General features: G+C 35.9%; 1 protein-coding gene across 2 annotated transcripts; it reads left to right on the forward strand.

The window, feature by feature from the left end:
- The first annotated feature begins 201 nt into the window (after positions 1 to 201).
- pip5k1ab (phosphatidylinositol-4-phosphate 5-kinase, type I, alpha, b) lies at positions 202 to 22,813 on the forward strand. 2 transcript variants are annotated; one of them, XM_051131243.1, is made up of 17 exons: positions 202 to 551; positions 4,092 to 4,133; positions 6,975 to 7,009; positions 10,741 to 10,821; positions 12,344 to 12,474; positions 12,746 to 12,863; positions 13,833 to 13,985; positions 14,095 to 14,394; positions 15,364 to 15,587; positions 15,764 to 15,847; positions 15,933 to 15,981; positions 16,092 to 16,173; positions 18,425 to 18,586; positions 18,893 to 19,025; positions 19,207 to 19,269; positions 21,620 to 21,707; positions 21,800 to 22,813. In XM_051131243.1, the coding sequence occupies exons 1-17, from the start codon at positions 506 to 508 to the stop codon at positions 21,800 to 21,802; spliced, it is 1,794 nt and encodes a 597-aa protein (XP_050987200.1). In that variant the 5' UTR covers positions 202 to 505; the 3' UTR covers positions 21,803 to 22,813. The 2 variants fall into 2 exon arrangements, with proteins under 2 accessions (XP_050987200.1, XP_050987201.1); XM_051131244.1 differs by lacking the exon at positions 4,092 to 4,133.
- Positions 22,814 to 23,885: the final 1,072 nt, after the last annotated feature.

The raw sequence follows: 23,885 nt of genomic DNA on the forward strand, positions 1-23,885 counted from the left end.
GAGTTGTTTCTTTTTACTTTTAAATAACATGTATTTTTATATATTATTTCTAATTAAAACAATTATTTTTCCACCATTGTGCAATGACTTAAAATGTCATCCATGCTCAACTTGTCCAAGATGTTATCTGTTCCGTGAACAGTTTTGTTATTTTTAGCACTGTACATAAAGGCTTGGCGAGTTTGTTTCACAAACTAATGGGACGTTGACAAGGCAAGACTGTCGTCGGTATATATGCACATTTAAACTGCGGATATTATGTTAATTATACATAATTATTTGGAAAAATTAGATCTTCGCATTTAGCATCATATAAAATATCTAACAATAGTTTGCGTTGACAGTTGTTAGAAACGCTTTTTTGTATTATTAAATGAGTAACGTTAGTTCTCATAGTCTCAAATAGGTCAGTGTAGGGTGCCAGAGAGTCTGTCCAGGCGGAACCGGACACTAGTCTGTCTGTTTGGTTCCGGTCAGGGATCGGGTCCAGTAAACCCGAATCAAAATGGCGTCCGCCGGTCCACCCGACACGGGCTTATCCGCCCCTCCAGGTAAATTCAATTATTATGTTTTTATAGTAATATTGAGTCATGTGTGCTTTTTGTGTTTTAATGTTGATCTGTTGCCATGGATCCACTGTTTTTACCAGCACTGGATTGATTTAGTATGTTTACTGGCTTGAGTCAAGCCTTTGTTCAACAACAACAAAATATATGTCGTCTATTATAGCTGTTAGTTAGTAAATATAATACGTGTGTAAATTGTGTTTAATTTTGTGTATGTGTATTTTACTGAATTTTTTTGATCTGTGAAGTGAAGGTTTTCCTGAAATAATCCAGATCGATGATGTGGATCTGTGGCTAACATGCTATAAGCTAACTAGCCCAGCTATATCAAACAAATAACAGAGCTAATATTAAAATAAATAGTCGATATTAACAAATACTATTCGGTTAAGAATCGTTTTAGTTGTTTTTCTATTAAACTGGTTTGTTTTGGATTTATTGCTCATTTGAATGAACGGTTCTCTATAAATTTCTCTCTGTAACGTTAAATGTCGAGTCTCATCAACAGCAATGAACGCTAATTTCTCACTTTATTTATACTTTTGTTTATAGGAAATGACAGATTTGTTTTAAAATAAGACATGTTGGCGTTTGGTCATGTATTAAAACAGTCCTGTTAGTACTACGTTTCGTATGTACTATGTATTGTATGTTATTTCGTGAGAAATAACATGATATATAGAATATTAACACCTTTTGTAAGAAGACAACGACAAAACGACTTGTTAACGTTTAAAACTGGCGTAATGCTAGTTGAATACTCAGGTTTACCCCAGTGTGCTAGTACTTTCCACAGACGCACCCATACTAATTGAATCAGTGACATTTAAAAATGTAAATTTGTTTTCTCATTTAATGACATAATAATTTGTGGTACACATAATAAGCCGAATTAAATTTGTATGGATAGGTGTTATGTAACTGACAGTAAGCAGCATTTTTATCATGGGTTTGACCAAGAGCTAAGGAGTTTCTTCAGTTGTGTGAGAAAATGTTTTGTTTGGCTTGTTTGTTTGCAGGAATTTATGTAAACTGTTTGTAAAGTTTTAAGTTACTTCACTTGGTTTATGAGAATGGTAATCTATTTCAACTGTATGTTACAAAACTCATGACAAAGTCAATGCGTTCATCACTTTGACACTTCAAATTGTTTCTGTTTGTGCATTAGCTAATTGGTTATTGGGATGTAAATGGCATTAACAGTGCTTGTCCTACGAGTGGTTATTCTCTGTGGTGGTCTGTCTTCATTGACCACTGAGTAAAAATAACATCCCATGGGAAATGAAGATTTCCTTAAGTAGTCTGAGGTGCTGGAGTCAATTAGGTGGTCATTATTTGGGTGGTTTTGTCTGTTAGCTCAGAATATCATGGCATTTTGTGTGGGTAACCCACATTAGGACGTAGTTAGCACTCTTTTGGAAGTATTTTTAGTGCTCGCAGAGACGCACACAGTCTTGATGATGGCCCAGGCTGTTCTTTTCCTCTAAATATAAATGTGAAAATGGGACAGAAACCAGCTCGCTCAGCCAGATGAAATGGGACAGACTGGTGAACATCTAAACCTCAAATCCCATCTCACAGACAGCACATCTTGCCACAATTCATGACCTCAAATGTGTGTTTGTTTCTGTGTGCATGAGATGCAAGAATCGTTCCCTACCACTCTTGAGAGAAAATGAATCTCTTAAGCTTGGCCTAAATATAGACTGGCTCAAGACAGGAGCCATGTGTTCCCTCTTAGTGGTCATTTCACTTGCTTTGTGGTTTAAGGATATAATGCAAAACAAAGCCAGACTTTGTCTTTTGATAAAGAAAGTGATACTATTTATAAATATGTTTCAATTTTGGATTATGCTGTTTAACAGTGTATCTGTTATATTTGTTATTTGGTGTTACTCATGTGTCATTATTATGAGACAACCTAAATTTCCCTCTGGGAAACCATTCTCATGTCAGTTCTTCCATTCACTCATTCATCCATTGCACTCCAACTGCCTGTCCATATAGCCATGTACATTTATCAATCCATGTAACCATCCGCCCACTTGTCCATCCTTCCATCTGTCCAGTACTCACTCATCCATCTGTCCATTTCCCCATTCTTCCATTCTTGTACCCATCCGCCCCCATTCATCCATCCGTCTAAAACAAGCCCATCCAAACCAACAAACCAACATCCATCCATTCAAACAGATAAACAAACCAACACCCACACATCCAAACAAACAAACACTCACATGAATGAACAAATTTCAAACCCTCATACCAACAAACACCCAAACAAACAACAAACGTTTACCCATACAAACAAACAAACAAAAATTTTATCCATCCAAACAAACACCACATACCCATACAAACAAACAACACTCACCGATCCAAACAAACACCCAAACAAACATTAAACAGTCACCCATACAAACAAACAAACATCAGACATTCACTGATCCAAATAAACATCAAACACTTACCCATACAAACAAACATCAAACACTTACCCATACAAACAAACACCCAAACAAACAACAAACTCACCCATACAAACACCCCAAAAAATCAATCACTCACCCATACAAACAAACAACAAACACTCACCCATCAAACAAACATCAAGCGCTCACCCATCCAAATAAACACCCAAACAAACATCAGACGCTCACCCATACAAACAAACACACAAACAAACACTCACCCATACAAACAAACACTCGAACAAACAACAAACATTTACCCATACAAACACCCAAACAAACTTCAAACACTCACCCATCTAAACAAACAACAAAAACCCACCCACCCATACGAACAAACATTCAAACACACACACCAACAGACTCACCCATCCAAGCAAACATCAAACACCCTTCTCAACAAACACCCAAACAAACAACAAACACCCAAGCAACACTCAACCATCCAAACAAACAACAAATACCCACCTACCCATCCATCCAATCAAACACACATCCAAATAAACAACAAACACCCACCCATTCAAACAAACAAACAAACAACCTCTTACCCATTCAAACAAACAACTAACACTAGGGCTGCACGATAAATCACATGTGATTGTGAGGTACATTTAATCAGTAAAGGCGGTACTTTGATTAGTAGTAAATCTCCAGATGAATCGAATTTTGCGTAGCTTGTCAGTGATTTACGCCTCTGTGTCTTAATTGCCGCTCCAGCTGAACACACATGATGGAGATTTACTACTAATCAAAGTACCGGCTTTACTGACTAAACCTGCCTCACATCATATATATATATATATATATATATATATACACACACATATGGTATGCAGCCCTAACTAACACCCACCCATCAAACAAACAGCAAACACCCAAACAAGCAATTAATACACACCCATGAAAACAAGCAAATACCCATCCAAATAAACCAGCAAACAACCATACAAATAAACATCCATCCAGTTTCTCAACCACTCAACCCAACCAGTCACACTGGTCTAAGTGCTGACAGTTTGGTCCTATTAAAATAACTGTTTTACCCCTACAGATCTGAGGACTCCATTTTGGAGGCTGTTGGCCTCTCAGAGAGGTACATGCATGGCTCTGTTGTGCTGTGTGCTTTAGAGAAACTGAGTGCCAATTAACCAAAATGGCTTGTCTCCTGCATGGTCTCATTTGCAGTGGCAATTTAAGCTTGATGACTGGGGGATCGGTGGAATGTAATGAAAGTGAAAGCGGCAACTGTGACTCATCTGTTTGTGTAATTAAGGCAGATGGGAATAGGAATTGATATTTCAGACTGATGATGAAAGAGTCCAGGAATCTGTGGGAACAAGTAAATATATCACAGCTCCTAGACATAGCAACACTGGATAAAAGTGTATAGGCCAAGTGCACGTCCTTCAGCAGTGACAACCGAACTGAAATACAGTAGTGAATCCCCTAATTTATTGTGTTGTGTGTGTGTATGGAACAGAACTGAACTGACACTGTGATGATAACCAAATTTAGCTGCAGTGGCTATGAACACACTACAGCTAAATTTGGTTGTCATTTCACTTTTTTGTGTTTAATCTTTTTCTATACACACAGGGTTCAGTAACTAATGTGAGTGATAACCGAATTGACTCCTGAAAAATGCAAATAGTGCCAACTGCATTTGCAGAAATTGAAATGAACAACTAGGTGTTAATGATGTAAAAGCATATCAGAGTTGTAGTAAAAAAAAATTACAAAGAAGGAGGTACGTCTTGACTTAGTGTTGCCAGATCTTGCTTTTAAAAATTGGCAATTAATAAGCCCATGATAAACTTGCATCCAAACTTTATTATCTCTATAAAATGGATTGCTATATGAGCTGAGCCCAAACAACAAGTCCAAAGATGCTTAATAAGCGTTGCTTATAATAAGTGAACATGGCAACCCTTTCAATAGCACGCCCTGTAAAGCAACTTTTCAAACATGATGGCTCTGTAGAGTTCTGTTGCATACACACATTTATGCATATAGGCCTGTGTCATGGTGAGATGAAAAGGTAAGCAGTTGAATGCTGTCTCTTGTATTGGACAAACTTAACTTGTGTGACAACACCACAAGTCTTTGCACATATCTTGATCTGCTGGCCGTTGAAAGTAACCTTTATCTGTCCTCACTAATGCCAACTTAAAATAGCCGTTGCTACTGGTTACTGCAAGAATTTTCAGCGGCTGTCTGGGAAAGCATGTAAAAACGGTGGAATTACCTTCCATGCATTCTTTATGCAGTTATGTAAACATCAGCAATGGCAAATATGTCTCATCTGTACCAAAGAGATAATCACAATATCACAGCAGTGTTTTTCCACCCATGATGAAAAGTGGTGATATTAGTCATGAGCCAAAAACTTCTGTTCTTTTCATTTCTAACTTTTCTTCTTGGTGCAGGATGTTTGTTGTAAACCTAATTTTGACAAATGGGTCAATGAAACAGTGTTAACGTTCTGTCCTATCTATTAATTTGAGATAAATTAAATTAATATTAAGTCAGCATAAATGTCAGAGTGATACAACTGTCTTGATATCAGAAAAAAAGAACATTCTTTAAAAACTACAAAGTACAAAGATTTTTTCCAACCACATTTTTTTTTAAAAACAAGTTTCTCTTTATCGTAGACACTTGTCATTGCCTTGTATATCAGATCTGGTGTGTGTTCATAGAGAATACAGTTACTATTTCTGTAGGTTGGATTCTAATCTTGATGTGTGTAATAATATCAAACTCTTGGCAGGGTTAAAGTCGCTATGCTGGTGCGTCTCAGTCTGTTTGTTTTGACGACAGTCAGACAAGCTTGTTGTATAACTTCTGTCTCGCCTGAAGACATGCGATCGTTCTGAATCAATGCAAAAAAGCAGGACCTATCGCTTGCAACACATTGCCGTTATAAAAATATGAATTTGAGGCCTCCGGTTGTTTTAGACCGTGATCCTGTCCTGTGTTGTTTATTGAGTGAAGTGTCCGCAAAGCATCTGCTGTGACAGTCTGCTGATTGTCTGGCACCCCTGATGTCATGGCAGATTTTGCCCCCTGTGACATTGTCAGGTTGTAAGAACTTAAGCTTGTTTTTCTAGAGACGATAGACAAATTCTGAGTGTGAGAGCTGAGACATTTTCTAACTTTCAATATTACAGGATGTACAAAACTAAGTACTAGTGCTGTCAAATGATTAATCATGATTAATCGCATCCAAAATAAGTTTTTGTTTACATATATGTCTGTACTTCGTATATTTATTATGTATTTATAAATACACACATGCACATATATGTATTAAATAGATTTACATATAATGTACATGTAAATAGTTTCAAAATATATACTATATGTGTGTGTGTATTTATATATGCATAATAAATATAAATGTATGTATATATTGGGGTTGGCAAGATTTTTCGTTTATATTGCAAGGCTGCAATTATTTGATTAAAAAAGACTGTAAAAACAGGATTGTTGTGAAATGTTGTTACAATATAAAAGAAGTGTTTTCATTTTTGATATATTGAAAAGTACTTATTCCTTTGATAGCAAAGCTGAATTTACAGCAGCCATTATTTAAGTCTCCAGTGTCACATGATCCTTCCAAAATCCTTCTAACATGCTGATTTGGCACTCAAGAAACTTTTCTTCTTATCATAGATGTCGAAAGCAGTCCGTGATTCACGATTACTCATGAATCCAGTCTTTTGAACAATATTGTATAATTAAAAACAACTAGTTGGGCTGTCTGAATGACAATGTCGGCTATTCAGTCTTAAGATGTCCTGTAAAATTAGACTGGCTTCAGATTGTAGGAGAGAAACAGCAGGAATTGTGAAGTTCGTATTGTATTTTTTCCATCCCCACTTCTAATATTAATGTTTTTGTTCTTCCTGCTCTCTTCCTTCAACTTTTAAAGGGTCCAGCGGCGTTCGAAAGATGACCTTGACGGAGGTAAGACTGATCCCATGTTGAACTTATTTCTTATTAGCTCTTTAAATTCTAAATGTGGTGACTCTGCAGTTTTGTTTATGATTTCATCACTGCATTTTTTTTAATGTTCCTTCTAGATTTACTGGCATTAATCTGTTTGTCAGAATGACCTATCTTATCTAGACCTAATAGTTTTGAATTCATCTCTGGGTAGATCTAAATTGAAGTTATTAAGACTTGCCATTCACTGAGTGAGTCAGATCGTTAATCTTTTTGTGGATTACTTAAAATAACTTACTCATAATTATTTAAATGATACCCAATTATTCATAGCCTGTGCTGTATCTTTGTTTTTGCATGCAGTCAGCGATGACAACATAATAACAAGATAAAACCTTTTTTTTTTTCTCCACTCCAAAATTACAATTTTGTCATTGATCACTTACCCCTATGTTATTCCAAAGCTGTAAAAGCTTTGTTCGACAAATTAATATATTTTTGATGCATTCTGAGAACTCTCTGGCCCTCCCATAGACAGCAATGTAATTAACACGATCAACGTCCAGAAACGTAGCGAGGAGATCGGTAAAATAATCCATGTGACATCAGGGGTTCGACTGTAATTTTGCAAAGCTACGAGAATACTTTTTGTATGCAAAGAAAACAAAAATAACGACAATATTCAACTATTCGTCTCCTCCGCATCACCCTAGCGCCATTTTGGAGAGTATCCACTGAATGCAAACAGCGTATGCTGTTTTGTGTCAGCTGCACCACGCCGATTACAGTTGAAACACTGATGTCTCATGGATAATTTTTACCGATCTCGATACGTTTCTGGACATTGATCGTGTTAATTACATTGCTGTCTATGGGAAGATCAGAGAGCTGTCAGAATGCATCAAAAATATCTTAATTAAAATATCTTAAATATCTTAACAAAGCTTTTACATGCAGGGTAAGTATTAATGACAAAATTTTCATTTTGGGGTGGAGTAACCCTTTAAGTTAGCTCTTAACCAGGGTCAGAAATTACTTTTTACATTAAGCGGCAATATTTGCCTTCTGGGATTGATTTTCAGGGGCATTATTGTAAAAACTATATGTCGTTTTTAACAGAGAACACCACTTCCAAAAGAAAGATTCACATATAATGTACTCACCCCCTCGTCATCTAAGATGTTCATGTCTGTCTTTCTTCAGTTGTAAAGAAATTGTTTTTTGAGGAAAACGTTTAATTATTTTTCTCCATATAATGGACTGATATGGTGTCCCGATTTTTAAACTTCCAAAATGTTTCAAAGTGGCTTCAAACGATCCCAGCTGAGGAAGAAGAGTCTTATCTAACATAATGATTGGTTATTTTCATACAAATAATACAATTTATATGCTTTTTAATGTCAAACGCTTGTCTTGTCTTACTCTGCCTGGACTGTTTTTTTCCGGGTCATGACAGGTATGTCGAAAAACTCCCATCTCATGTTCTCTCTCAACTTCAAAATCGTCCTATGTCGCTGTTTTACCTTTTTTGTTGAGGGTGTTTGATCTTCTTTGCATGTTCACTTTGCAAAGACTGTGTCGGTACTTCTGCAGCAATGTAGGATGATTTTGAAATGATTTTTGAAGTTGAGGGAGAAAATACGAATTGGAGTTTTTCAACATACCCTAACTGTCTTGAATCAGAATACACAGAGTTCAGGGAGAGCAAGACAAGACGAGCGTTTGAGATTAAAAAGTATCTACGACCGCATTTGGGATCGTTTGAAGCTGCATTTAAACTGGATTTTGGAAGTTCAAACTCGGGGCACCATATCAGTCCATTATATGGAGAAAAATGCTGAAATTTTCCTCAAAAAACATAATTTCTTTACGACTGAAGAAAGAAAGACATGAACATCTTGGATGACAAGGGGGTGAGTACATTATATGTGAATCTTTGTTTTGGAAGTGGACTTCTCCTTTAATGTCAAATACATAAATTTACCCAATTACTTTAATCAATTTTTTAAATTGTTGTCAATAACAATAGACTGTTTAAAAATGTATCTAAATTATAATTTATGTAAAAAAACAGGAGCTCATAAGGCTGCGATATTATGACAAAAATCATTATTGTAGATTATTGCTCTTTATATTGTAATAATGATTATTAACATCGATATAGAAAACTATATAAAATGTTTTGGTTTGGTTTTGGGCACGTCACATTCTGGCTTCATAGACAAACATGACGTTAGCCAAGTCCAGCACAAGTTATGCAAATACGCCTGTTGTAATTACTGAAGCTACCAAATTAATCTTTTGTTTACATCTTTTCTGCACTGTGTTGTTTATGATGAGGGATGTGCGAGTGTGCGCACTCATCAACAGCTCTGGCGTTTTCAGCGCTGAGTAATCTAAGTGACTCCGATTGGCCAATGCATTCCTAAGTTCAACAGAAACACGTATGAGTAGTTATAAGGCTCAGTGCTGCACAAGACAGTGCGTAAAATCAATCTAATGCAGTGTGAGCGAATCTAAATGTAATTCCTTGAATTGACGCTTTTCATTCATTTCCTCATTTAATTGTAATTTAATTGTGCAGGGCCTTTTTTATTCCAAGCCCTTGTTAATTTCCGACCATGCTCTTAATGTTGTCTGCTTCAGCATTAATTTTATGTTAACCTGTTATGGCTGTTCATTTTGCCAGTTTAGTGACCATTTTAAAAGTAAAACGGCATTTGATGCCATGCTGTTTAATGAATATGTGACCCTGGACCAGAAACCCAGTCATAAAGTTCAATTTACGTCATCTGAAAGCTGAATAAATAAGCTTTCCATTGATCTGTTAGGATAGGAACAAATCATGTTTGGCCGAGATACGACTATTTGAAAAAAATCTAAATATTGAGAAAATTGCCTTTAAAGTTGTCCAAATGAAGTTCTTAGCAACGCATATTTCCTAATAAAAAAAAATAAGTTTTTATATACTTACGGTAGGAAATTTACAATGTATTTTCATGGAACATGATCTTAATATCCTAATGATTTTTTGGCATAAAAGAAAACTCTATATTTTTTGATCCATACAGCGTATTGTTGGCTATTGTTACTAATATACCCGTGCTACTTATGACTAGTTTTGTGGTCCAGGGTCACATATAGTGATCTCTGAATGATTGACATTGCATTTTAGTCATGACTGCATGCACAGTGTAGCACAGCCTCTTGTTTTATCGCTAAATAGATGCCAGATCCTCGCTGGTTTCTGCACTCAGGGCTTCAGTGCTTCATGCAAACATTTTCACCTTCACTTGTTTTCTCTTCTGTTAGCCAAGCACTTGTAAAATCTCAGCTCAGTGTCCACAGTTTCATCCAAGTCTGAGTGTATTTTAGTTGCTGGACGTTGGTAGAGGAATGTTAACACATGAGCCCGGCAGGCTGAAATAAGCTTGACTTACTGTTACTGTGGGTTGATCAAACAGTCATGTGAGAAGGATCTTCAACTGGGCAAATATTGACACAGTTAGATACACACACACACACTGCTCTCATTGTCAGCTGAAGATTTCCACTTATCAAGGTAGTGAGGGGATGAACTGAAGGATTGGAATGTGTAGGACTGTGTTTGACTCTAGGAAACACCTGACAAACAGGAAGTCAAACCTGGACAGAGTTGAGACCTCTTGAATCCCCTCTGTTGACATGAAACCAGATGCTTTTTTCTGTTCCTTTTTATTCTTTGTCACTCTTTTGTGTCTCTCTTTAAATAGGGGCCGGGATCATCTCAGAGTATGAAGAAGACTATTGGTCACAGAGGAGTTGACCCCACAGGAGAAACAACTTACAAAAAGGTCAGCTTACAGTCAGATGTGTCATCTGATAACGGGAAGGGCAAGAGAGGGAAACTAGGCTATAAAAGAGGAATAGACCAAAGGGTGGAGCTGGAAAGGAAAAGAGAAAATCATGACACGTTCGGAAATGTTGATGATGATGTAAAATCAAGCAACGTTGTGAATATCACAGTGATTAAGAGGTGCTTTCTATTTGCTCATTACGTTTCCTGGACAGAGACGTTTTTATAAACTAGCTTTATGATGCATAATTATAATAAAAGCAATAAGATCTGCTGCTAACTCTTATTTAAACTTAAGTGGCAAAAACTGTTGAAGAGTTAAATTCATTTTCATGAAGATGAAATGGTCCATTTAAATCACTACAAATGATTTAGTGATTCTTTTTGCTTTATCTGTCGGTTTTTTGTACATTTTATGAATGAGGAAATTCTTACTAAAATTATTATTATTATTATTATTATTATTATTATTATTATTATTATTATTACATATGTGGTTTTTAATTTATTGTTTTACAAGGATTTGGCCAAGATACGACTATTTGAAAATCTGGAATCTGAGGATGCAAAAATCAAAATATTGAGAAAATCGCCTTTAAAGTTGTCCAAATGAAGTTCTTAGCAATGTATATTAGTTTTGATATATTTACAGTGAACATTTACAAAATATCTTTATGGAACATGATCTTTACTTATATATATATATATATATATATATATATATATATACATATATATACATATATATACATATATATATATATATAATTTTTTTTTTTTGCATAATTTTGACCCATACAATGTATTTTTGGCTATAGCTACAAATTTACCCATGCTACTTAAGACTGGTTTTGTGGTCCAGGGTCACATATTTGGTAAATATTGCTGCTTTTCCTCTATGTATTGTTAAATTGATGCACATAAATAAAAATATTAAATTATTATTATTTTAATGTTATTTTTAATCATTGTGTTTACTGTAAAACTGTGTGGAAAAGATGTTTTTTTTTTTTTTTTACTAGAAGGACTATGTATATACAGAAGTAGTTCACCAATAAAGGAAACATGGTTATTAGGCAATTAACTTAGTATTCAAACCATTTCATATTGTTTAAAAACAGGTTATATAATTATGCCTTTGTTATGGGATTTCATGTCTTTTTTTTTTTTTTAAGAATTTGCTGTGCATTTACATTTAAATTAGATTTTAATTGTTGGATTTAATATTTTGAATAAACTCTGAAACACTGAATATTGTCAAGAGATGAAAATGCTGAGAACTTTTTTTCTATCTCTCTCACTTACTAATAATGACACATTCCAGTGTTTGTTTCACTGGAAATGACTGTTTTGTTTATAATTGCATTATGTTCCCACACCACCTACATAACAGCTCATTAGTAGGTTATTTAAAAGAATCATAGGGATATTTATCTAGTGTTTCCCGTCTGTCGTCTCTGTTTGCACTTCTTTCTCACGCATTCTCACACGTGCACTTATTTTTTTTTTTTTATCTGTAGACAACCTCCTCCGCCCTCAAAGGTGCCATCCAGCTGGGAATCGCACACACGGTGGGCAGCCTAAGTCAGAAAGCAGAGAGAGATGTTCTCATGCAGGACTTCTATGTAGTAGAGAGCATTTTCTTCCCAAGGTGTGTGTTCTCATGTGTATATACTAAACCATGTTCTGTAGATATGTTTAAATATTTATGGCTAATTAAATAGATTTATAATTAATGTGCTGAATGTTAAGTCTGTGCGACTATAAACCAAGTGCGATGCCAGCCGTACCAGAGTCTTTGGCCACTACGGGTGTCTTGAAACCTTCAAATTGAACAATGGGCAGCTTGCCAGGTTTTATATGTAATAAAACACAAACTCATAACCCTGTCTCTGTTTTCTCTCCATGTCTTCCTCCTGCAGTGAAGGAAGTAATTTGACTCCAGCACATCACCACGGTGACTTCAGGTTTAAGACCTACGCTCCCATCGCCTTCCGCTATTTCAGAGAACTCTTTGGCATTCGACCTGATGATTATCTGGTTAGATGAACCACAAACACACTCACACCATGAGCTCTCATTTATAGTAAAATGGTGGTTTGACACATTAAAAAAGTTTACATAAAAATAAAATAGATTAAATAGAAAAGATATGATTAAGTAATAGAGAGAGTTCACTCAAAAATGAAAATTCTGTCATTAATTACTCGCCCTCATGTCGTTCCAAACCCGTAAAACCTTTGTTCATCTTCAGAACACAAATTAAGATATTTTTAATTAAATCGGAGAGCTTTCTTTCTGAGCCTGCATAAACAGCAACGCAACTGACATGTTCAAGGCCTAGAAAGGTAGTAAGGACTGGAGAAAAGTGATCCATTTAACATGCAGTTAATGTCCACAAGAGAAAATAATAGTTGAATTTATAAAAATGACCCTGTTCAAAAGTTTACATACACTTGATTCTTAGTACTGTGTTGTTACCTGAATGATTCATAGCTGTGTTTTTTTTTTTTTTTTTTTTTTTTTTGGTTTAGTGATAGTTGTGCATGAGTTTCTTGTTTGTCCTGAACGGTTAAACTGCCTACTGTTCTTCTGAAAAATGCTGAAAACCCAAAGAATTTTTCTGAAGAACAGCGACAGTTTAATGGTTTAGGACAAACAAGGGACTCATAAACAACTATCACTAAAAAAAAAAAAAAACAAACAGCTGTGGACAGTAGGATTAAGAATCAAGTGTATGTAAACTTTTGAACAGGGTCATTTTTATAATTTAAAGTATTATTTGATTATGACTATATGTAAATGTCTTTTAGGTGAAATATCTTATTTAGGTCAGTACTACATAAACAATAGCATGCATTTTGTATGATCCGTCTTGTTTTGGTAAAACAATTAATATTTTGCAGATTCTGCAAGGTGTATGAAAACTTTTAACTTCAATTGTATCACTTTGTTCATTCTCCAAAGAGACGCCCCTGATGTGTTTTTGTGGTTACTTTCTGTCTGCAGTACTCTCTGTGTAATGATCCTTTGATCGAATTGTCCAACCCTGGAGCAAGTGGATCGATATTTTATGTGACAAGCGATGATGAGTTCATTATTAAAACAGTGCAGCACAAAGAGGCAGAGTTTCTGCAGAAGCTGCTGCCCGGGTACTTCATGGTAAGTGTTATTCACTCGTGTCTAGTGCTTAGATACTGTAGATATTGTAGCAATCTAGGCCTAAATTATGAATTTTTCTTTCTGTTCTCTGTTTCTCTTCTCTCCTCAGAATCTGAATCAAAACAAGAGAACGCTGCTCCCGAAGTTTTACGGCTTGTACTGCGTGCAGGCGGGCGGAAAGAACATCCGTATCTGTGTAATGAATAACCTGTTGCCCCGCAGTGTGCCTATGCACCTCAAATATGACCTGAAGGGCTCCACGTACAAGCGACGTGCCTCCCCTAAAGAGAGAGAGAAAAGCGTTCCCACTTACAAAGATCTGGATTTCATCCAGGATATGCCTGAGGGGATCCAGCTAGAACCAGACAACTATAACGCCCTCAGCAAAACCATCCAGCGGGACTGCCTGGTGAGCAGCCATGCTTGTGTTCGGCCATTTTTACATGTGAATTTAAAAGGCATAGTTTACCCAAAAATGTAAATTCTGACATTAATTACCATGGTAGTACCCTTGCTGTCTATGGAGAGTCAGAAAGCTCTTGGATTTCATCAGAAATATCTTAATTTGTGTTATGAAGATGAACAAAGGTCTAACGGGTTTGGAGAGTAAGTAATTAATGACAGAATTTTCATTTTGGGGTGAACTTTAAATGCATTCCTTATTCCTGTGATGCAAAGCTGCATTTCAGCAACCATTATTTCAGCCTTCATTGTCACATGATTCTTCAGAAATTATTATAATATGCTGATTCACTACTGAAGAAAACAATTCTTATTTTTGTGGAAACTAAGATACATTTTTGAACAATAGGTTTCAATAAAAAGGATCTATATAAAATATAAACCTTTGCAATATTGTAAATGCCTTTACTGTCACTTTTAATTAATTTAATGTGTCCTTGCTTAATAAAAATATTAATTAATTAAAAAATAAAAAATAAAAACAGTCTTACTCCAATCTTTTGAATGGTGGGATGATTTTGACGTACATCATTTTATTGCACTTTTTATTTCATTAAGTATCCTAAAGACATTTTGTGATCTCTCCTTGTTTTCTTTTTTGTAATGTGTTAAAATGTTTTATTAATAATAAAAGTTAGTTACTATCTGTGGTTGTATTGGGGCAAATAAATGAAAATAATGTTTAACTTGATTTTGTAATACTTTTTTTTTTTTTTTTTTTTTTTTTTTTTTTTGCATTAAACATTTTAAATCTAATTTGGCAGGATTAAAAGATACATCCTTTGTCAAACATAAAAACAGATCAATCAATTACCCTTTAACCTATTGTTTAGCAAATATGTAAATATACTAATTAATATGTAAATATACAGATTTTTTTTTTTTGCCCATATTGATCAATCTCTGTCTTTGACAGCTACTGCAAAGCTTTAAGATTATGGACTACAGTCTGTTGGTGGGGATCCATAACTCAGATCTGGCATCTCGTGAGCGAGCTGGGGCAGTAGAGAGCGGGGGGTCCGATGGGGCCGTAACGCCAGACCACAGGAGGCCGCAGGCTCAGAAAGCTCTCTACAGCACTGCTATGGAGTCTATACAGGGAGAGGCCAAAGGCAAAGGAACCCTGGAAACAGAGGACCAGTTAGTCAACATCTCATTATTTCACTCACCTATGTTTTTTGTTTGATTGTCTGCTTCAACTTTCTTACTGTTTTATCTGACCCCTAATCCCTTGTATGGTTTCTTCATTTAAATTAGTGTGGCTGCAGTATATGGCAGTCATATTTAACACATACAATTTCACGTTTTGTCAATAGATGGGGAGGAATCCCTGCACGCAACAGTAGAGGAGAAAGAATACTGATTTATATTGGAATCATCGACATATTGCAGTCATACAGGTGACTACTCACAGACGGCAGTCGAGTGTGCTTGTTTAAATGCTTGTGACCATCATTCATATCTCTCTTTTTGTTCTTCCTTTAGATTTATTAAAAAAATAGAACATTCCTGGAAGGCCTTAGTTCATGATGGGGTAAGTCACTAGTTCCTGTAAATGACTTTAAAGCAAACATTATAGTTATTTTACGCTCACTTATTTGCTATCATGTGAGATACAGAGCATTTATCTTATTTATGTTGTAGGACACGGTCTCTGTACATCGGCCTGGATTCTACGCTGAGCGATTCCAGCGTTTCATGTGCAACACAGTTTTTAAGAAAGCACGTAAGTTTAAAAAAGATCAGCTTTTCCAGCAAGAGTTAGTTCACCCCAAAATAAAAATTCTGTCAATTACACACCTTCATGTTGATCCGAAGACATTATTCATCTTCCAAATCAGGGTTCGTATAAGGTGCTTCAAGTACTTGAATTTTTCTTTATGAAATGTATGGCCTGGAAAACACTTGAAAGTAGCAGTATTCCTGAAGAGGTACTTGAAAAGTGCTTGAACTATTGAAAGACAATGTATCTATGAAATAAGTGTTTAATTTTTGTCAATAAGCACATCTTTTCACACAAAATTTATACATTCAAAAGTCATCATACCTTTTTCTCACTTATTTCAGTTAATGGCAAAAAAACAATCGAGCTAAGCAAGTAGTAGTACTGGCAGTGTCGTGTGAACATAGCTGTTGACGTGAAAAGAGGAACAGATGAACCAGATCTACCACTTACGCTACAACACTTTGTTTGATTTAAACTCATGACTTTGATCATTCATTTCAAGCGATTCACTAGCAAAAAGCATATTAAATGGAAAACAGCCATTCATTTTTGAATTTCAACATTGCTTGTAACGATTTTAAAAAGCATGTAGTGATGGTTGAAATGGAGCTTTTTGAAACTCTGAATCAGTTAAACCATTATGGCGCAAAATGATTCACTGTATCGAAGCACTCCAATCGTATTACTTATTGCAAATCATTTGTCTCAGGTCGGGACTTAAAATCAGGTATTGCAAATCATTTGATTTAAATCGGAATTTCATGCGTCGCGAATCATTTGATTTAGATTAGGACTTTGGAGACTTATCACTTATTATTTGATGGAATGAAAACATGGAATGAATTGCCATCGGACATTACATGTGTTTCAATAAGTAAAATGAGGTTTAAAAAAGTGTTGAAGAAATATTTAATGGCTGAGTGGATTGTCGATTTTTATGCTATGTATGCATTCTGGGTTTTTATGTTTTTGTAGTGGTTTTGGTTGTTATGGATTAATGTAATTTCGTTGTGTGTATGATGGACCCCAGGAAGAATAGCCACTACTTTGGTAGTGGCTAATGGGGATCCAAATAAATAAATAAATAAATAAATAAATAATACGCAATCCGTGCTCTGAGTCCTGATCTGAAGTGTTGGTTCACGAATCATTATTCATTTTGGGACTTCGGGGCGTGGATCGCAAATGGTTTGATTTTGATCGGTCCTTCGGAGCAGTTCGCGAATCATTTGCTTTAGATTGAAACTTTGGAGCTTGAATCACAAATCATTTGATTTAGTTTGGATCTTGGGAACGGGTTTGCAGATCGTTAGCTTTAAATCGGAACTTCGAAGGGCGGATCACAAATCACTTCATTCAGATTGCACTTCATTGTTGTTTCGTAAATTGGAGCGTGGATCGCAAATCATTTGATTTAGACCGGAACTTTGAAGCGTAGATGACAAATCATTGGCTTTAGATCAGAACTTCGGAGCGGGTTTGTGAATAGTTTGCTTTAGATCGGAACTTTGGAGCGTGGATTATGAATCTTTTGATTTAGATCAGAACTTCGGAGCTGATTCATGAATCGTTTGCTTTAGATTAGATCTTCGAAGGGTGGATCGCGAATCATTTGATTCAGATCTGGTGTTTATTTTATATATGCCTTTTTTATTTATCTATATATTTTTTTTCATTGTTCAGTAAGTGAGATCTCTGAATGAAGTCCTTGAAAATCAAAAAAGTAGTGCTTAAAAAAAAATCATTGAAAGTCCTGTAAGTTAATTTTACTGTCTGTACAAACCCTATTCAAACACAAATGAAGATATTTTTGAAACCCGAGAGATTTCTGAGATTTCTCGGTTAAAAAAGAGACTGGAATGAATTCCGTCAAAACTTTCAAGCTTCTAAAAGTTCATCAGTACATTGATAAGTAATAAGCAGGTTTGATTCAATACAAACATTGATCAGTACACATTCAAAGAACCTCATATAAATTGTGTGTCATATAAGCGATTGTGTCACTTTGGAAGACTTGTTTTTGATGCCTTTATGAACATTTTGAAACTAAAAAGAAATCTCTCAGGTTACATTAAAAATACCTTTATTTGTGTTTTAGAAAAAACATGAGGGTGAGTAAATGACAATTGTCCTTTTTTTTTTTTTTTTTTTTTTTTTTTTTTTTTTTGTTTAACCAACCCTGTATGTTTTTAGACATTGAGCTTTTAATGTTTTTGTGATGTCATCATCCTATCCCTCTCTTTGTTCTCAGTAAAATCATCTCCCTCAAAGAAGAGTCGAAGTGGCTGTTCGAGTGTTGTGAGACGACTTCCAATGGGAAGCACTGCTTCTGCACCCAGTGGACAGACAGTCGCTGACGCCAGATTGACGTACCGTACTCACTTTAACCAGGTTGATACAGAAGGAGAGAGTGGTGAGTAACGCAACCAAAACTAGTTACATCATCCCTGTTTTGAATTCTTTAAACATTCCTTAAACAACAGCTGGGATGCTGCAATGAATCATCCCAACCTTATATAAACAATATATATTCAACAACAGACGTCACTGTTAAAAAAACATTGTGAATTCACTGGGTGAGCTAAGAGATTCATTCTTTTCAAATATTTTTGTGTATGGCTTTCATCTGTGATTCAGATGTAGTGTGAATAGGCTTTTATATTGTACTTTCTTTGGAGCATAAATCAAATCAGAACTCCCTTTGTGATTGTGTTCTCAGGCATGCAGTCGGGCAGACCAGACCTGCTCCCACAAACCGATCCTTTGGCTGGAAGTTCCAGTGAATTTGCGGCAACAAATCTCCCCAACTCCTTATCTGGCAGCATAGGAATGACATCTTCACCACCTCAAAGGTACCTCCACATATCCCCTCTATATTTTTTTGTTTATTTGCTTTAATGTCACTTTTTGTGTTTCTGTCTAGTTTATTGCTGTCTCTTTTGCCTGTTATAATTCATTATCATCTCTCCTGTTGAAATCTCCATATGGCACGGCTTCACCTTCCCATGTATAATTATGGCTGCTCATTAACAGGTCAGTAGGGGTGGAAGTGCACAAATCTGCAGTCATTGAGCCTGACAACAGCGCCCCTTACAGGTAAAACTAAACACACACATCTCATCTCACCTCTACTCATGACTGAAATGTTAAAGGGGGGGTTCTTTTTAAAGAATGGATTGGGATGCATTATATTGAGCAGGATGCATTAAATTGATCATAACTGACTGTAAAAACATTCACAGTGTTAAAAAAAAATTCTAGTTATTTCTTGAGCAGCAAATCAGCATATTAGAGTGATTTCTGAAGTACCTTGTGCCCTGAAGACTGGAGTGATGATGCTGAAAATTCAGCTGTGCCTGAATTAAATTTTAAAATATATTAAAATGGAAAATATTTTTATACATATGTTTTACAATTTTAATGTTTTTACTGTGTTTTTGATCAAATAAATGCAGCCTTTGTGAGCATAAGAGACTTGTGTTTAGAGGAATAATGTGTGTATATAATGACACAATTTTTATATCTGGCTGAAGTTTATAGGGTGGAGATTAAAATTAGAGAACAATCTATAAATACTTTATTTTTTTCCAAAATATTGTTACTCTTTATCACTCCAAATTTGAAGTAATATTAGTTGTAGGTATGCCACTGTGTTTGACGCAACATGTTTGACAAAATAACCAAGGCCTTTTAACAGAAACTTTTTAATTTTTTGGAAACACATTAATCAAAATTAGAGAACAGCACAAAAAAAGATTACAACTAAAATTTTGAAAGGTTACAGCTGTCAGAAATTAGTAGGAAGTGTACAGCCCTTAGGTTTGAATGACCTCAGCATGTCGTCGGCCACAGGACTAGTTTCTCACACTATGCTGGTGTGATCTTGGTCCACTTTTCTTCCAGTCTTCCAGTTTGGTTACTGTAGTGGGCTTCTTAGCCATAACTTTGTTGTCAAGGGTTTTCCAGGGATTTTTATTTGGGTTTAGATCAGGACTCTGGGCCTAGCTATTTCATTATTTCAGTTTTCTTAGCTTCAAAAAACTGCTTTGCCCATTTTGCAGTGTGACAGGGGCATTGTCTTGCATGAAAATTGCAGGCTAAAGGAGGTTCTGGTAAACATTTGCCTTCACCATGCCATGTAGCTGTATAAGAGGCCCAACTCCTTCTGCAGAAAACATCCCTCAAACCATGACGCATACTCCTCCACTTTTCACTGGAACTTAATCCACTTGGGCTTCAGTCTTTCCTAAGTTTGATGCCAAACAAAATGCTTCCCATCAAACCCAAATAAATTAAACTTGCTCTTATCACTAAAGTGAACTTTGGAGCAGTTTTCATCTCTCCACACAACATGTTTCTTAGCAAAGGTGAGCTTAGCTTTTTGATTATCTCGGCTGAGATGCTTCCTCGCTGCAGTGTACATTTTCAGTCTGACTTCTCTTAAACAAGCCGAGACAGATCCTTACCCTTTTTAGCGCTGAACTGGCAAGCAGTTCCAGCTGCAGTGCTGAACCGATTCCTTATTAAGAGTCTCTGCATTATCCTGCCTTTTCACGCACTTGTCTTACGTGGACAACCAGTCTTTTTAGGGATCTTGAATGAATTTGTTTAATTGCAAAGCTGCAATATATGAGAAATCACAGATTTGGAACGACCAGCTTCTCTTGCAACGGCTGAGAGGGTCATCGCTTTGGCCTTCAGATCCTTACCCTGTTCAGCGCTGAACTGGCAAGTCCTGAACTGATTTCTTATTGAGAGTCTCTGCATTATCCTGCCTTTTCACGCATTTGTCTTACGTGGACAACCAGTCTTTTTAGGGAACTTGAATGAATTTATGTTATTTGAAATGACCAACTTCTCTTGCAACGGCTGAGAGGGTCATCACTTTGGCCTTCATCTGGACAACCTCCTGTCGCAGAGTTTCAAAATTGGAGTAATGCTGCCAGTTAAACAGGGGTTGTCATATAATTAAGGAAATTAGCACCAGGGGCCAGTTGCATAAACTTAGCCTCTATGTTAAGACAGTGTCTTAAGAGCTAGTTTGACCAACTAGCGGTTAGCCAAAGGGTAATCAGTCTTATTTTTTGCATTCAGCTTAGACTAATCTACATTTTTATGTAACTAAATTTAAATAATGATGACCAGTTTTAAAGAAAAATTAGCTGACTTACTTTTAAGACTAGTCTTAACCTTTTATGCAACTGGCCCCAGGTGCCAGATTTAACACCAATAACTTGGAGGTATCTGTGTCTAATTTTGATCAGAGTTTTTATACTGTGCTTCAGATACAATTAATTTATGAAATATGCTTAAAAATCCTGTTAGGACAACTTCAAATAGGACTAAGCAGTGACCTCGAAATTCAGGAAATTGCAGGTTGTTCTCTTAATTTTGATCTCCACTGTATGTAAGGAGACATTCCTTCATCTCTCGCTCTTTTCTTCAGCACTGGAGCCGAATACTTAGATGAGCAGTTAAGCAACGAAGATGCCATTTCACTCAAAGACATCATCCCAGAAACTGACATTTGTTTTGTAAGTTTCAAATAACCAAAAGTACAAAGTATTTTCATTCTGATCCCAAAATTTCCTGTTATTAAAGCCCAAATGCTTTCTTTTTTTCCCAGTAAGAGCAGAGCGATGACTGACGACAGGAGCGGAGCATTTAAATGAGAGATGGACACAGAACCTCAAAAGAGATGAGGGGCGCTTCTGAGCGCTGATATGATGGGGATTTTCTCTCAGTGGAAGCTTCAGAAGGAACTCCAGGTCCTCAGCACAATGAAATAAGTTTTAAAAGTGAGTGATAGAGAAAATGAAGGAAAGCCACTGAGCAAGGAGTTGTACAGTTTTAGTGGCTTTTTCTCTTTCTCTTGCACAGGAAATGCTGCTAAAACTAATTTTAACCACAAAACTATTGGAAAAGTGATGTTGGTATCTCAGTCACACTCTTTACTGCCTTTGTTATCTCTTAAACATTAAAAACAAAGCAAGCAGGATGCACAAACTATTTAGTTTTCTAAACCTAGCTAGTGCTGGAAGAAAAAAAAAACGTTACACAGTTAGCACCACTTTATAGTATGGAGGCTATGTTGCATAAATCTTTATTAGCATAGATCTTATTTATATACAGTAGGTCTTTAAACCTTTTGATTCTCTCTGAACTGGTGTGACTCGGACTAATGGCTGCTAGCGCTCCAGTATACTTATCTCAGATGGCATTATGCTGTGACAGAGTGTGCATCAGAGATAAGTAAGTTCTATTTCTCAGTGGCTTCTGTATATACATATATGAAGGTTAATTTTGTTTTTTTTTTTGAGTAAATCTGGTGAGAGCATCTCATTGGTGGGTTTTTCCAGCTCTTTCTGTGTTGACAGCATGTGCCCTAAGAGCAACGAAAATATGGGGGGAAAGACCAAAAATGATTCCCACTTTGTTAAAAAGTAATGCATTTGAATGTTACAGATAAAATAGCTTTGTATCTTTGAAAAATCCCACAGTCAGGTTTAGTATTTCATGATTAGCTGCTTTATGATTGCTATGGAAGCCTGTTTCCGCCACTGAATAAAAAATAAAAAAGGTAATTGTGACTTTTTATCTCACAATTCTGACTTTTTTTCTCAGAGTTGTAAGATATAAAGTCAGAATTGCGACATAAACACAATTGCGAGTTTGTATCTCACAAATAGAATTGCGTAATACAAACTTGCAATTCTGACTTTTTTTTACTATATATATAGTTAGAATTACGAGTTATAAAGTCAGAACTGCGGGATATAAACTCGCACTTCTGACTTTTTTTCTCGCAATTGCGAGTTTGTATCTCGCAATTCTGACTTTTTCTGATATGTTCAGAGAATTTTGGTTTATATCACAATTCTGACTTAATTTCTTAGAATTGCAACTTAATATCTCGGAATTCTGACTTTATAGCTCGCAGTTGTGAGTTTATATCACGCAATTCTGAATTTATTTTACAGAATCGCAATTCTGACTTTACAACTTGCAATTTTGAGTTTATCTCACAATTCTGAGGAAAAAAGTCAGAATTCCAAGTTTGTATCATGCAATTCTGAGGGGAAAAAAAAAAATCAGTGTTGTGAGATGACAAGTTGCAGTAACCCTTTTTTTTAATTCAGTGGTGGAAACAGGTTTCCATCGATTGCCTTTTAGTAGATGTAGATTTTTTTTCAAATAATTTCATTCAGATGCTTGGTTTGCCTTTGAATCTCTATGCATCTGTCTTCTGCATTTTGTTTTTCTTTCTGTGTATACTATACTATACTCTTCCATACTGGACCAATCAACTGTCAAGGTTGAGAAGTGGACGGACCTGCTTGCATGCCATATTCTCTCTTTTAATGCACATATTGCTGCCATGCCAAGGGCCCCCTAATTTTTGTGTTTGTGTATATAGTTCTGTAAATATTCATTCTGTGTTTCTGTATGTTATAAAACTCTACTAATGTGCTCTTCTGGCACAGCAGCTATTGTCTTTTAACTAACATGTTAATGAGTAGACTGACTGATTGATGTGCCATGACGTCTTCCGATCATCTGCCTTAATGCAGCTATTGAAAGCAACGCGTTGGTATGAAAACACTCATTTCTGCTGGATACAGAAATTACATGGCCTCCAAATGCTTGGACCAACATGGAAATGCTCATGAAAAATCATTTCAGATCTACCTGTAACAATGTTTTTTTGTTAC

This window comes from Labeo rohita, chromosome 16 (assembly GCF_022985175.1).
Source record: "Labeo rohita strain BAU-BD-2019 chromosome 16, IGBB_LRoh.1.0, whole genome shotgun sequence".
Taxonomy (NCBI): Eukaryota; Metazoa; Chordata; class Actinopteri; order Cypriniformes; family Cyprinidae; genus Labeo; species Labeo rohita.